The sequence below is a fragment of the Hyperolius riggenbachi genome, chromosome 3, assembly GCF_040937935.1.
Source record: "Hyperolius riggenbachi isolate aHypRig1 chromosome 3, aHypRig1.pri, whole genome shotgun sequence".
NCBI lineage: Eukaryota > Metazoa > Chordata > Amphibia > Anura > Hyperoliidae > Hyperolius > Hyperolius riggenbachi.
In genome coordinates, this window is record NC_090648.1 from 31,250,422 (window position 1) to 31,264,149 (window position 13,728).

Sequence of the window (13,728 nt, forward strand, 5' to 3'; positions counted from 1 at the left end):
GCAGGCGCAGTATGGTCTGTACCTGCACAGTATGCTCCTGGTGACATCAGCGGGAGCGAGGACACGGCAATGCAGGCGCAGTGGTTTTCAGACTTTAAAGTCTGAAATTCCAGAAGTGACCCGGAGGCGAGGCCGGAGCATCGGTGAGTGGCTGCATGGGTACAGGTTGTCTACGGGGGACTATTAGAAGCCACGAGTAAGTTCAACTCATTTTCCCCCGACCCCCCTACAGTATCCCTTTAATTATGCTGCTGATGGCAACATAATAAATATCTCCACTTCCACACATCCTACACTCCTCAAATTTTCATGGAAGGGAGAGGATACCCAGAACTACCTCTATGCCGAATTGCAGCCCCCGAGTCCCGCTGGTTCAGGAGATAGATTAGAGAAACCTATCTCGGGAACCAGTGGGGCTCGGGGGCTGCAATTTGGTATAGAGGTAGTTGGGGGGATCCCCTCCCTACCCTGAAAATTTGAAGAGTTTAGGATGTGTGGAAGCGGAGATATTTATTATGTTACCATCAGCAGTATTGTGAAATAGGAAATGTGACCGCACAGTCTCCTAGTGCGCATGCGGGGCAGCGCAAGTCCACAGGCAGCGTAATCAGACACAACACCGGATCTGACAGTTTGCTGTGTGTGGTTCACAGAGGTTCTCATTGCATTGTGGGAAATAACAGCTTTTTCCAACTGCCAAGCAATCAGCTCCCTGTGTGCATATACTTCAGACAGTGGTGGGGAACGAGCAAGCGGGACACATATGTGTGCGCATTGCGGGGGGGGGGGGGGGTAGCGGTTGTGACCTACCGCCCCTATTTGTAAGGGGCGGGCCTTTTTACTAGTTACATAATAACTGTTAAATGCTGTTGTTATTATACAAACACCTGTGAGGTCAAAGCAGAGGTCAGTATGGGCAGAGTGTATGGCGAACTGTGCCCAGTGAGAACATAGTGGGCAGTGATGATATAAGTGCCTTGGGTAGTGATGAGTACGGATTTTGCATAATCGCAATTTTCGCAATAATTCGCAAATTATGATACAAAATTGTAACTAATTTCCTTTGTAACGAGTCAACAATTTGTTTTTCAAAAAGACCTTGTAGTTTTTGAGAAAATCCATTTTAAAGATGCAAAGGAAAAACTGTCATTTTTCTGAGTTCAAAAACCATCTTTCCTTTACATATTTAAAATGGATTTTCTCAAAAACAACAAAGTCTTTTTGTGTCTTGTTTTCAGTGTTCTCTTCAAGATAGATACCAATATCGGAGATAATAGCAGGTATAGGGGCTTTGATATTAACCGGCTAAAATCACCACAAAATTATGCAAAAATAAAGCAAAATTCTGAATGGATTACACAAAATCAATTGGATTGACAAATCGTAATTCCGTATGGCGTTAATCACAAAAATGTACACAAAATTTTGTGCAATCATAATTAGCAGATTATGATCATCAGTAGCCTTGGGTAAAAGTAATATTACCGTCATGAGTGCATATAAACCTCAAGCAGGAGAGGGAGACCCATCCACCTATTAGCAAGATGTTTGCCGCTATTTTGTCTATAATTTGCTGCAATTATAATTTTCTGCGAAACCGGTCGGGTGCAGGAGAGACATGAAGGACAGTCATGGACTCTTAATGCAACTGCAGTGTGCTTTGTTTATGGAAAACCTGAAGTGGAAATAAAATGACGAGATAAACTCTTGTGTCAATCTATAGTCCTGATACGAAATAGGACTTTCCTAAAATCTCCCCAACTTGTTTTGATTTTAACAGTTGAAATCTAATTTCAAAGTGTTAACAATCTCCAATAAATGAAGACTATTTTTTCAAAGTGGCCCTGAACTGTGTACAGGACAGATGGAAAACATAGAGGAATGCACCCTGTATGTATTTCGAGAGTTTAGCCTTTCTAATTCCCCCTCAAAAGTTGTAATTTGATCTTTCCCCTGTGTCACATGACTGCCACGGTAGAGATGGCAGATAAGCCCATTTGACAGCATAGGATTTAAACAATATGTCTGCTTCCATGAATTAGGAAGTAAAAACACTGCAAAGTTAATTTAGAATTTGTATCAGCTGTAATAAAGAAATGTTTTTTGTATAAAGGGTATTATGCTGCTGTGTCTCTTTTAGAGCAGAGAGGACATTCTGAGTGCCATGTTTTAGGTTTTTGTTCCTCCTCTCTAGGACACTCGGGTTGAGTCATGTACCTCGAGTAAAATTGCTGTACATCGGTTACGTAGTTTGTAGCACAACCCGTCTTACCTAGTTAACGAACGCATTACTAGTGTAACAGGCGTTATGCAAATACTGTGTAAAGCACACTAGATAACAGCCATTAGTTCAGGTAAAATTGCCATGCACTACCTGTGTACAGGCGTGGAAGTACATAAATCAGTCCCTATGTTGTTTATCTACCATGGATCCCTAATTACAAGTAATTACAATTTTTATGCCTCCTCATTGCTGATCCTAATCTACCCAGACTGTATTTCAGCTGGAGCTCCTGTGAACTGACCCTACACTGTATGACCTCTACCTGTCCGATACGCCTACTGCCTGCACCCAGAATGACAACTGCATCATGTGCTGACTCCACCCCTGCTTAATGTTCTGGCTCCACCCCTGCATAATGTTCTGACTCCACCCCTGCTTAATGCCTTTGCCCACAGCTATTCTTCAGTGTTTTTAGTCACCTGTGTTGTGTATTTTACAGCAATTTTATAAACTTTGACCGACTTACGACCACCTAGCGCCAACTGATGGTTGCAAGGTGGTTCCTCCAGGACCGCCTAACGTTGATTGCCGTCACGTCCACTTGAGTCACTCGCTCCGCTCTGTCAACAGTCTGCCAGCGGTGATCTTGGCTGGCAGACTGAAAAGAAACGGCCATTTCTTTTCATTGTATAGCGCTGTGATCTACTGCAGCGCTGTACTGGGGACAGCCTTGTCACTTGGCTGTCCCCTGGATGGGCTCAACATGATTGGTTCTCGGGGGGAAGAAGGGAGGGAGAGGACCAACAGAAAGCTCTGTTGGTGGTCAGAAAAGGAGCCAGGATTCATTTGTGTGCTAAGTTGTATGGCCATGCAGTGAATTGTTCAAGCTACAGAGCACTGAAGTGTAAAAAATAGCCTGGTCACTAGGTGGGTGTAAGCCTGTGGTCCTTCAGTGGTTACCAACCCTTGCTTCTTCAGATATGAGACCCTCAGTGACCACTTCCCAGAGTCAGGACTTTGAGACTCGCACATCGCATCTCCAGCCTGTTACAGTAAAACATGAACATCTCTACAATAGTAACAAAAAACAATACGAGTCTTTGACTTTCTATAAGCTACGAGTGCCCCAGGCAATATCTACTTCCACTTTCTACCCAACCAACAGGTTCTGCTCCTCACGCAATGTCTTCTCACTGCCACCGAGTATGGATTTTGGGAAGTGGCCAGTTATTCACAAATATTTGCTCCTGTCATTAGCGATGTTCTTTGTAAACATCCGGATTATCTTCCTACTGAAGAGAAAGTCTTCACCGGACAGCACAATGTCCATAATTCCACCTCTGCTGTTTCTCCTGCAAGCCACCCTGACCTACGGGAGAAACATCATCAGTGTCACCAACGGTGTGCAGCTAGATGAATGGGGAGACTGGCAGGTCTGCCCAACTGGGCACATCGCTCGGGCTTTCCAGACTAAGGTAAGACATATCCGTCATTTGCCAAGAGGGGAAGGGAGAACACGATAGGAAAACGGAAAACTCACTCGTTCCGACAAGCATACGCTCTACCCTAGGCCACTTCCCCGTTGTCCTAAGACCAAATTGCACTCCTACTAGGTATCCTAAAACACACTGCCCCTATATATTTGCTGCATACTACCCCACCTCTTGTTTCCCCCATTCCCTTTAGATTGTAAGCTCCCAAGGGCAGGGCTCTCATCCCTTTTGAGTCTTGGAAATCATTATACATTTTATTCATCATGTTACTTTTATCACTGTCATTACCACTTCTGTATCTTGTATTGCTTTTGTATTTTGCCACCAATTATGTATTCTGTATATTAGTGTATAGTACCATTGTCTGTATTATGTACCCCATGTTTGTTTCTTACTTTGTACAGCGCCCCGGAATATGTTGGCACTTTATAAATCAATAATAATAATAATTATAGGGTGTGTAGTTTTATTAGTACGCGTTTATTTTTATAAGTGTGAGTTAAGTTCTATCAGTGCTTGTTTAGTTCTGTTCAGTTTATTAGTTCTGGAATGAGAGAACAGCAATTACATTTCAGCCTTCACCTATTAGTAGTAATTATTAGACGTACTTATAGTACTCAAGGGGCTTGATTCACAAAGTGGTGCTAACTGTTAGCACGCCTGTGAAAACCCCCTTAGCACGTCTAAACAAGCTTTTTGCGCGTAAAACTTTATGCGCACAAAAGCCTTACGCGCGCACTGCACAGAGCGCAGGGCGCTCCGCGCGAAGTGCCCATTAAAGCCTATGGGACTTAGCACGCATAGGACTTTGCGCGCGTAAAGTTTTGCGCGCGCAAAGTTAGCGTGCAATCTGATTGAGAAATCCGGTGCTAACCTACTTAGCACCCTGGTTAGCGCGTCTAAAGACTTTAGACGTGCTAAGTAGGTTAGCACCGCTTTGTGAATCAAGCCCAAGGTGTCCCTAAATCAGGTGATGTATGGGCAGATTGACCAAGAGACAAATCTCTCTCTTATCGAATCTGATCGGCAAAAGGAGATCTGTTGTTGTATCACTTACTATTGTGAATTCAGTCCCATTGGGACGAAACTAATATGCATACCCTGTTACAATTCGTGTTAAATTCTCAATAAAATCTTTTGAAACCAAAAGGAGATCTGTTGGCTGCCAATACACCACAGGCCGATTGCTGCCCCCCCTATTATTAACCCCCCCCCCCCCTCCGGTGCACTGTACTTTACCTGTCTGTGTCTGGCACTGGATTAGCCCCCAACCCCTCCATCCAGAGGCAGATCTAGAGGGGTGAAGGCATGGCTCATGCCTTGGGCACCACATAATCATTGGCACTATGCCTACCACTGTGCTGTGTCAAAATGCCTGCCCCCCGTGACTCCGCATCCCTCAGATAAGATTAATTCTGTTATCTGGGGAACATGGCTACTTAACCTATGTATGTGGGGCGCACTTGGCTTTGTGTTAGAAAAGAGGACAGACAGGAAATAAGGAGAGATATTTCCCAAAAAAGTAACTTCAGCAAATATGCCGAGCCAAAAAAAAAGCAACCATAACACATGTATGCGAGAAAGGATGCTGTTTTTAAAGGGATACTGTAGGGGGGTCGGGGGAAAATGAGTTGAACTTACCCGGGGCCTCTAACGGTCCCCCGCAGACATCCTGTGTTGGCGCAGCCACTCCCCAATGCTCCGGCCCCGCCTCCGGTTCACTTCTGGAATTTCTGACTTTAAAGTCTGAAAACCACTGCGCCTGCATTGCCGTGTCCTCGCTCCCGCTGATGTCACCAATAGCACACAGCGCAGGCCCAGTATGGTCTATGTCTGCGCAGTACACTCCTGGTGACATCAGTGGGATTGAGGACACGGCAATGCAGGCGCAGTGGTTTTCTGACTTTAAAGTCAGAAATTCCAGAAGTGAACCGGAGGCGGGGCCGGAGCATTGGGGAGTGGCTGCACGGGCACAGGATATCTGCGGGGGGACCATTAGAAGCCCCGGGTAAGTTCAACTCATTTTCCCCCGACCCCCCTACAGTATCCCTTTAAAGTTGAAGGGGGCTCTGATGGGTAGAGAGGGGGCACAATTTCAGTGTTTGCCATAGTCTCTATATTACCCATATACGCCCCTGTTTCCATCCATTCATACAGTTCACAGGAAGCAGCTATTCCAAAATCTTGTTCCAAAATTAGCAGTGCCTGCCATCCCCATGTCACCCACCCATCAGGTTTATTATTATTTTTTATTGAGTGCCAACATATTCTATAGCAATGTACAAAAACATGCAACAATGATGAGCATAGATACATGAGCAGTTCAACATACTGTACAATCAGGACAACCAGCGACACAAGTACCGATACATACAACTGATGTGTAGTCTGAATAACATCACCAGTACTGATAGACGTTCATTTGATATATTGCACAGAAGCAGGAAACAAAAGGGGAGGCCCCAGTGTAGGATAAAAGATTTTAAAGAATCAGCCAGGAACTGGAATTCAAGCTTGCAATAATACCTACTTTAGTGAGAGGGTTTCAGAGCTGGGGAAGGGGGAGACAGGGAGGGACAGATTATGAACGTCATAAGATTGCCATCTGAGAGGGCGAATGGAGTGTTACTAAAGGTTGAAACAGATCGGAGCCTAGTGTGGCCATCTATGTAGGTGGAGGTAGAGGACCACTGGGGGAGGTCATAGGAGGAGGCAAGTGTGAGAAGTTTAGTAACAGTAGATCAGTTGGTATCAGTGGGCACATTGAAGTCCCTGATAATGATGGAAGGTGTATCGGAGAGGAACTGGAGGAGCCATGCAGAGAAGTGGTCTATAAAGGTAGAGGCTGGTCCAGGACGATAGATGACAGCAGTCTGGAAGTGGTGATGAGGAGAATAGACACTGACAGCTCGGACCTCAAAAGATGAGAGATAGTGAAGGTGTGAGAGGTTTGAAGGAACAGTGTTCAGAAAGAAGAATACCCATCTTGCCCCCGTGTTTGCCATTAGATCTAGGAGTGTGGCTACATTTAGGCCCACCATATAAGCTGGAGATACAATATCAGATAGATTCAGCCATGTCTCAGTATGGCCCAGCATGGTGTCGGGGAGTTCAAGCAGGGCCGGTTCTAGACTTTTCTGCCTGATGCAAACGTCTGAGGATGTGCCCCACCCCCAAATGATCGCACAGCCCCTGACAATTTACCCTGCTTCATTTAATGTTCTCACATGACATGCTGCAGCTCAGCACAATAGCACACTGGCTGGCTGGGAGTCTGTGACAAACAAGCTGCTCACCCTCAGCCACTCCATTCCTCCTCAGTCAGGACAGCAGTGCCACCTCCTCCATTCTGCTGTACAAGTCACATGATACACTGCTGCTCTCCTGTCTCCCCCCTAATCACTCACTGTCAGACTCCTCACACAGCACAACAAGCTGCTTTTCCCCAATGATGCTCTCCTGCCTTCCCCCTCCTCACTCACTGTCAGGCCCCTCACACAGCACAACAAGCTGCTTTTACCCAATGATGCTCTCCTGCCTCCCCCTCCTCACTCACTGTCAGGCCCCTCACACAGCACAACAAGCTGCTTTTCCCCAATGATGCTCTCCTGCCTCCCCCCTCCTCACTCACTGCCAGACTCCTCACACAGCACAACAAGCTGCTTTTCTCCAATGGTGCTCTCCTGCCTCCCCCCTCCTCACTCACTGCCAAACTCCTCACACAGCACAACAAGCTGCTTTTCCCCAATGATTCTCTCCTGCCTCCCCCTCCTCACTCACTGTCAGACCCCTCACACAGCACAACAAGCTGCTTTTACCCAATGATGCTCTCCTGCCTCCCCCTCCTCACTCACTGTCAGACTCCTCACACAGCACAACAAGCTGCTTTTCCCCAATGATGCTCTCCTGCCTCCCCCTCCTCACTCACTGTCAGACCCCTCACACAGCACAACAAGCTGCTTTTACCCAATGATGCTCTCCTGCCTCCCCCCTCCTCACTCACTGCCAGTCTCCTCACACAGCAACAACAAGCTGCTTTTCCCCAATGATGCTCTCCTGCCTCCCCCTCTTCACTCACTGTCAGACCCCTCACACAGCACAACAAGCTGCTTTTACCCAATGATGCTCTCCTGCCTCCCCCTCCTCACTCACTGCCAGACTCCTCACACAGCACAACAAGCTGCTTTTACCCAATGCTGATAAGAATACTGTGGAGAGGAGGGTATGGTTGTCCTGAGAAGGTAAAAGGCTAGAAAGTGACTGTTCAGGGAATGGTTCTCACTTACACATTATACACTAGGCCTAAATACTCGTCATCTTCAGAGTCCCGTAACTTGTTCTGTGAGGGTTATTGTTTGCAGTGTCCAGTAAAATTGTCATCTTCGTGTTTACTAAAAAATTGGTACACACTATGAGATTTTCTGGTCGATTTACTGTCAGATCGTTTATTTCCAACATGTCCGATCTGCTTTTCGATCGATTTCCGAGCATTTTCCGATCGATTTCAGTGCACTTTAATAGGAAATAGATCGGAAAGTGCTCAGAAAATGATCGGAAAGCAAATCGAACATGTTGGAAATAATCGATCTGACAGTAAATCGACCAGAGAATCTCATAGTGTGTACCCAGCAGGCAGCAGAAGACTAGGATCTTACAAATCCCATAGAGTATCCACAGATGAGGTCTCTGGAGGTGCTTTAGTACATCAGGCTCATGGTGTCATTTCTACCTCTAAATAATTGTATTCATCAAATGCAAATAAATCTGATGTGGGCAATAAATCCTAATAGGAATGTTTGTTTAGGTGGAGCCCAAGCATTGGTACTGGTTCATATTCGATGACACGGCGATGAACGGCATCATGCTGCACTGCACCAAACCGGGGTCCTTCCACATCGCGCAGAGCATCTCCTCTTCTGTTGGGAGGTCAGTGGATACAAATGTCACATATAGTAGCACTGACTAGCATGCTTTCTAAACAAAGGACAATGGTCCTGCTTCTGGATTTAGCCTACACAGGAAGTGATGCGATTGTAGTGGGTGGCATAACCGCAAATCACGGCAAACCCTGTTCTTTGCTCACACCCTCTTACCGCTCTCCCTATGGTGACCCTACAGCCAGCAGGCCCATCTGACAGAGGTCCATGACAAATGTGGCCACCATACCTCCATCTAGTGGCATTGCTATGGTAAAGCAGCCCCCCATGGTCACGGGTGGTAGAGGGGCTGGACTTTTTCCTTCCATCCCTGGCAGGGCTCACCTAGCTGTTGCCGCTCATATTCCCTTTAACATGCCCACAGAGATCAGTGCAGCGGTATTGCTTGGGCTTATCTCATTGGGTTCCTCCTCACCTCCTGGGCTCCCACTGCAGCCTTGAGGTCTTTTCTGCATTCATGAAGTCATGTGACCTGCAGGGAAACTCAGACCAAGATGTAGGCTGAGAACACCTAGTGGTTACAATGGAAGGAAGGTCATCAGGTACCCAATGCTGGAAGAGATATGCCAAAGCACTACCACTGCACTGATCTGTGGGTCTGTCAAAGGGGGGTGACAGATGTGAGCACGGGAGGGGGGCCCCAGTAGAGGAGGGAATGAGGAACTCCAGGCCCCCTCCCAGATTAGATTTCGGCCTCAATTCACTAAGATCATGCTAGAGATAATAAAGCAAGAGAAAACTTACCTCCACACGTGAGAGAGTTATCTTACCTCTTCATTCCTTAAGTTACCTCTCCTGTAGTTAATTTACCTCCGCTGTAGTTATTTTCACACGCAGTTAATTAACAGCCTGTCTTTAACTCTGGAGTTATTTTAAGGATTGGAGAGTTAATTTAGAGACAGAAGAGTTAACTTTAGGCTTGCCTGAGGTAAAATGTTTCCTGAATACTACATGCCTTATCACCATGGTAACAAGAGTTATTAAAGACAGGAGATAAGCTTAGTGAATTGAGGCCAATGACTGTTGTGGGAGGGCACAATGAAAGTTTTGCAGGGGGCCGTCATCTGTAGGTACACACTGCCTCCACCCATAACAAGTGTGGCCTGTACTGAATGGAGGTAGACAAATGAGCAGTGGCCCGCTCTGGACCCCTCCGGTACTGCAGGGGCTGTACACATAGTATTTATACATCTGATTATATTCATTTACCTGCTACCCCTTCAGTCATATGTCACCCCTTGTCAAGAATTCATGAGCAACACGTACATTTCCTTTATTCTTACCAGACTATTCACAGCTAGTTTCTAATAAGAGTGGTCCATAGTCCACAGATTGTAGTTGTAACACTATTCTTGATGTTCCCATGCTTCTTCTTGTCATGGTAAAAGCCCATCTCTGGGGAAAACAAATCTTAAAACGACCTGTAGGAGAAGGTTCCCTTGGACTCTCATCTCCGGAATTTATTCAATTTCTCCTGTTCCTGGTTGGCACCATCGGTGCCTTCCTACATGGACATACTACGCTGTGCATTGTGCAGTATGTCTGCTTGGGCGTCTTGCGAACATGTGAATGTGACGTCATATGGCATCACCAGGGAGGGCAGTCGTAAGGCACCCAAATGGACATACTGCGTGTGCGCAGCGTAGTAGGTCCAGGTTGGAAGGCACCGACCGCATCAACCAGAAACAGGAGATATTGGATAATTACCGAAGAACGGAGGAATATGCCGGGGGTGCGGTTAACATCCGCACAACTCCCTACACACACATTAGGCGTCCTTTTTGAATAATAGTTAGCACTAAGGTATCCTTTAGGTATAGGTACTAACTTCACTCAATGGCCTCAATTCACTAAACAGTCTAGACTAGTCTACTGATGGTTTTTTAGCCTACTGATGTTTTGGTGTAAATCAGTTGCATCAAGAGGGAATTCACTAATAATTACCGAATGTTTTAGACCTGTTTTTAGACCTGGTCTAACACATTCGGTAATTAGGTCGGTAAAGCAGGGGAAATGATCAAAAGATGCAATTCACAAATGAGTAGGACTGACAGCCTTCTCCTCTGAGGAGCTCTCCTCTGGATAATTAATTCAAAAGGTTCCTTTTTTACATCTAAAATACCTCACAGAATTACTTTACCGACATAAATCAGCTGGTCTAATCTCTGTCAGAAAAAGTGTGCTGGTTACTCCTTGTTTACCTGAATTGCATCTTTTGATCATTTCCCCTGCTTTACCGACCTAATTACGGAATGTTTTAGACCAGGTCTAAAACATTACACCAAACCATCAGTAGGCTAAAAACCATCAGTAGACTAGTCTAAACTGCTTAGTGAATTGAGGCCAATATGTCAATAACAGAGGATGAATATATTGTAGAACTAAGCAGATAACAAGGTGATTTAAATTCTGATGGCAAACTTTGTTTCTCTCCACAGCTGGGGGAACTGGGGTCCCGTCTTGTGGTGCCCAAATGGATATTTTGACAGATTCAAACTGAAGGTAGAGCGCTATCAGCTCTTCATTGACAATACGGCGGTCAACAGATTAACGTTTCGGTGCTCAGACAATACAATCTTGGAGGGGAACGGCCTTGACTGGGGAACATATGGGATTTGGAGCGACATCTGCTATAAGGGCATCTCCGGGATCAGAACCCGGGTCTTGAGAAATCGGGGCGTGTTCGGTGATGACATGGCACTCCTCGATGTCCAGTTTCTATGCAGTGAGAACTGATTCTGCCCCGCCCACGAGGAACAATTCACAGCTGGCAAGAGAAAAAAGCTTGGTCTTCATTTTTAATATTTACTCATTCTTTGCAAACTGAACAATTTCTGGTGATTTTTGTTTCTTGCACTGTATACTATTTTTTTTATCCTAATGAGATTTTGGCTTTAGTGCAATGAGCATTATCACATGCATAAAAGTGAACCCGAGGTGGAAATAAACTGATGAGATAAATAATTATATTTATCCTCCTACTCCTAAAAATGACTTTTTAAAATATCCCATGGTTTTATTTTATATTTAAACAATTACAAAGTAGGTTGAATGTTTTATTGTCTCTAATCAGTGACAGCCTATTTAGTGTCCCAGACTTAACCCTTCTGGTGGTCAATTAAAACCGCCAGGGGGCTGCACAGCACTATTTATAAAAAAAAAAAAAAAATTTAAATCATGTAGCTAGCCTAGCGCTAGCTACATGACAGTCTCTGTGCAGCGGCATCCCCCCGCCCTCTTCGATCGCCTCCGGCGATCAAGCCCGTCCAGAAATCCCGTTCTGAACGGGATTTCCATTAGAGCTTCCTCCGTCGCCATGGTGACGGGCGGGATGATGTCACCGACGTCATAGGGAGTCCGGATCCATCCCTCAGCGCTGCCTGGCACTGATTGGCCAGGCAGCGCATGGGGTCTGGGGGTGGGGGGCGGTGCGGCGGATCGGCAGCAGTCGGGCAATACACGCAGCTAGCAAAGTGCTAGTTGCGTGTAAAAAAAATTTATGCAAATCGGCCCAGCAGGGCCTGAGAAATCCTCCTGCGCGGCGTAGCCCGAGCTTAGCTCGGGCTTACCGCCAGGGAGGTTAAAATACGTGAACTATTGACCTTTTTTATCTCTCTTCCTGGGCTCAGAAGTTGTATTCTGTCAGAAAAACGTTTATGGCTGTAATTAGCTTAGTTAGTTAATTAGTTATGTTTACTATATTGCTGACAAGCTACCGATAAGACAGAGGCTGTCACTTCCATTCCTAGAAATTAACTCTTTCAGGCAGCAAAATAAAACAAGTAAAAAACCCTGGTTGTTAATATGTTTTGCACTGTAGGTACACGTTTATCTCATCATGTGACATGCCCCCTCGGGTACACGTGAAAGAAAATGGTTGCTAGTCTACTTTTGGAGACCCAGCAGAAACCTTATAGGGAACAGTTCACCAGTCCGGAGCAGTGCTTTTCAGGAAGATTTGGGTGCAGCCGGCGCCACCATAGACTGTAATAGAGATTACGGATATAGCGGCACTCAGTGAGTAACGTCGGCGCCGTCACAAGACGAAGCTGATGTTGCTTTTAAAAAACAATAATTTGGCCTCCAGCAATAGCTGAAAGCAGAATTATAACATTTCCAAACTATCCATGGCGGCCTGGAAGGGGAATAGTAATTAACACGGCCGGGACTTGTGCAGAAGCAGGATCAGCCATATACCGGCTGTATCCTGCGCCCAAGTCTCCCGCCGCTGATTTCAAATGTATGCCTCCAGTCATAGCACTCTCTTACAGCACAAAGCGTTGTGATTGGACAAATAGTGTGGGCGTAGTTCACTACAACCTATCAGAAACCTATCAGTTCAAGAAGGTGCTGTCCACCCAATCACGTAGCTGAATTTTCCTATGAGTTTTCCTGCTGGGTCCCCTAAACTAGACCAGCGTCAAGTACTGATTTTACCAAACATTTTGTGAAATGTCAATTCACTAAGGCTGCTGCCGCATGGGAAACTGAACTGACTGACTAGTGAGGTAAATTGTGAGGTAAATAACTCATAAATATCAATTCACAGGGATTAGAGCGTGTGGTAACACAAGTGAGATGTCCGGTGTCTCCAGCCTGGAGCTGTCAGTAACAAACAGCCATTTGGAAAGTTAATAGAAGGGAGGAAACAGCAGAGAAAAATGTGGAAACGAATTAAACTGTTTGGGAAAATAAAAAAGTTAATAATAAAAACATATTTCCTAATTTTATAATATTATTTAGTAAAAAAAATGGTTAATAAGATACTTATTGTTTTGAGCTGATAAAAATGTTATTTTTATTTCATGCAGCTTGGACTTGCACTTTCAATCACATCTTTCATCCATTTTCCCTGCGATGCAATAATCCATGAAAATACCAAATTAAATACTGCATGATTCCTTAAAGGGGAACTGAAGTAAGAGGTATATGGAGGCTGTCATGTTTATTTCCTTTTAATCAATACCAGTTGCCTGGCAGCCCTGTTTGTCTATTTCTCTGCAGTAGTATCTGAATAGAACCAGAAACAAGCATGCAGCTAGTCTTGTCAGCTCTGACTTTAAAGTCTGAACCA

The 13,728-nt window shown here is 45.3% G+C and overlaps 2 protein-coding genes across 6 annotated transcripts in view; one reads left to right on the plus strand and one right to left on the minus strand.

Annotated features, from left to right (window-relative positions):
- The window catches only part of LOC137562521 (vitelline membrane outer layer protein 1-like), a 141,226-nt gene that overhangs the window by 26,886 nt on the left and 100,612 nt on the right, over positions 1–13,728 (minus strand). The gene's annotated exons all lie outside the window — the stretch shown is intronic.
- On the plus strand, positions 690–11,627 carry LOC137562517 (vitelline membrane outer layer protein 1 homolog). Its single transcript, XM_068273920.1, has 4 exons — positions 690–737; positions 3,390–3,699; positions 8,522–8,643; positions 11,093–11,627. Exons 2-4 carry the CDS (start codon positions 3,430–3,432, stop codon positions 11,388–11,390), a joined length of 690 nt encoding a protein of 229 aa, XP_068130021.1. The 5' UTR covers positions 690–737; positions 3,390–3,429; the 3' UTR covers positions 11,391–11,627.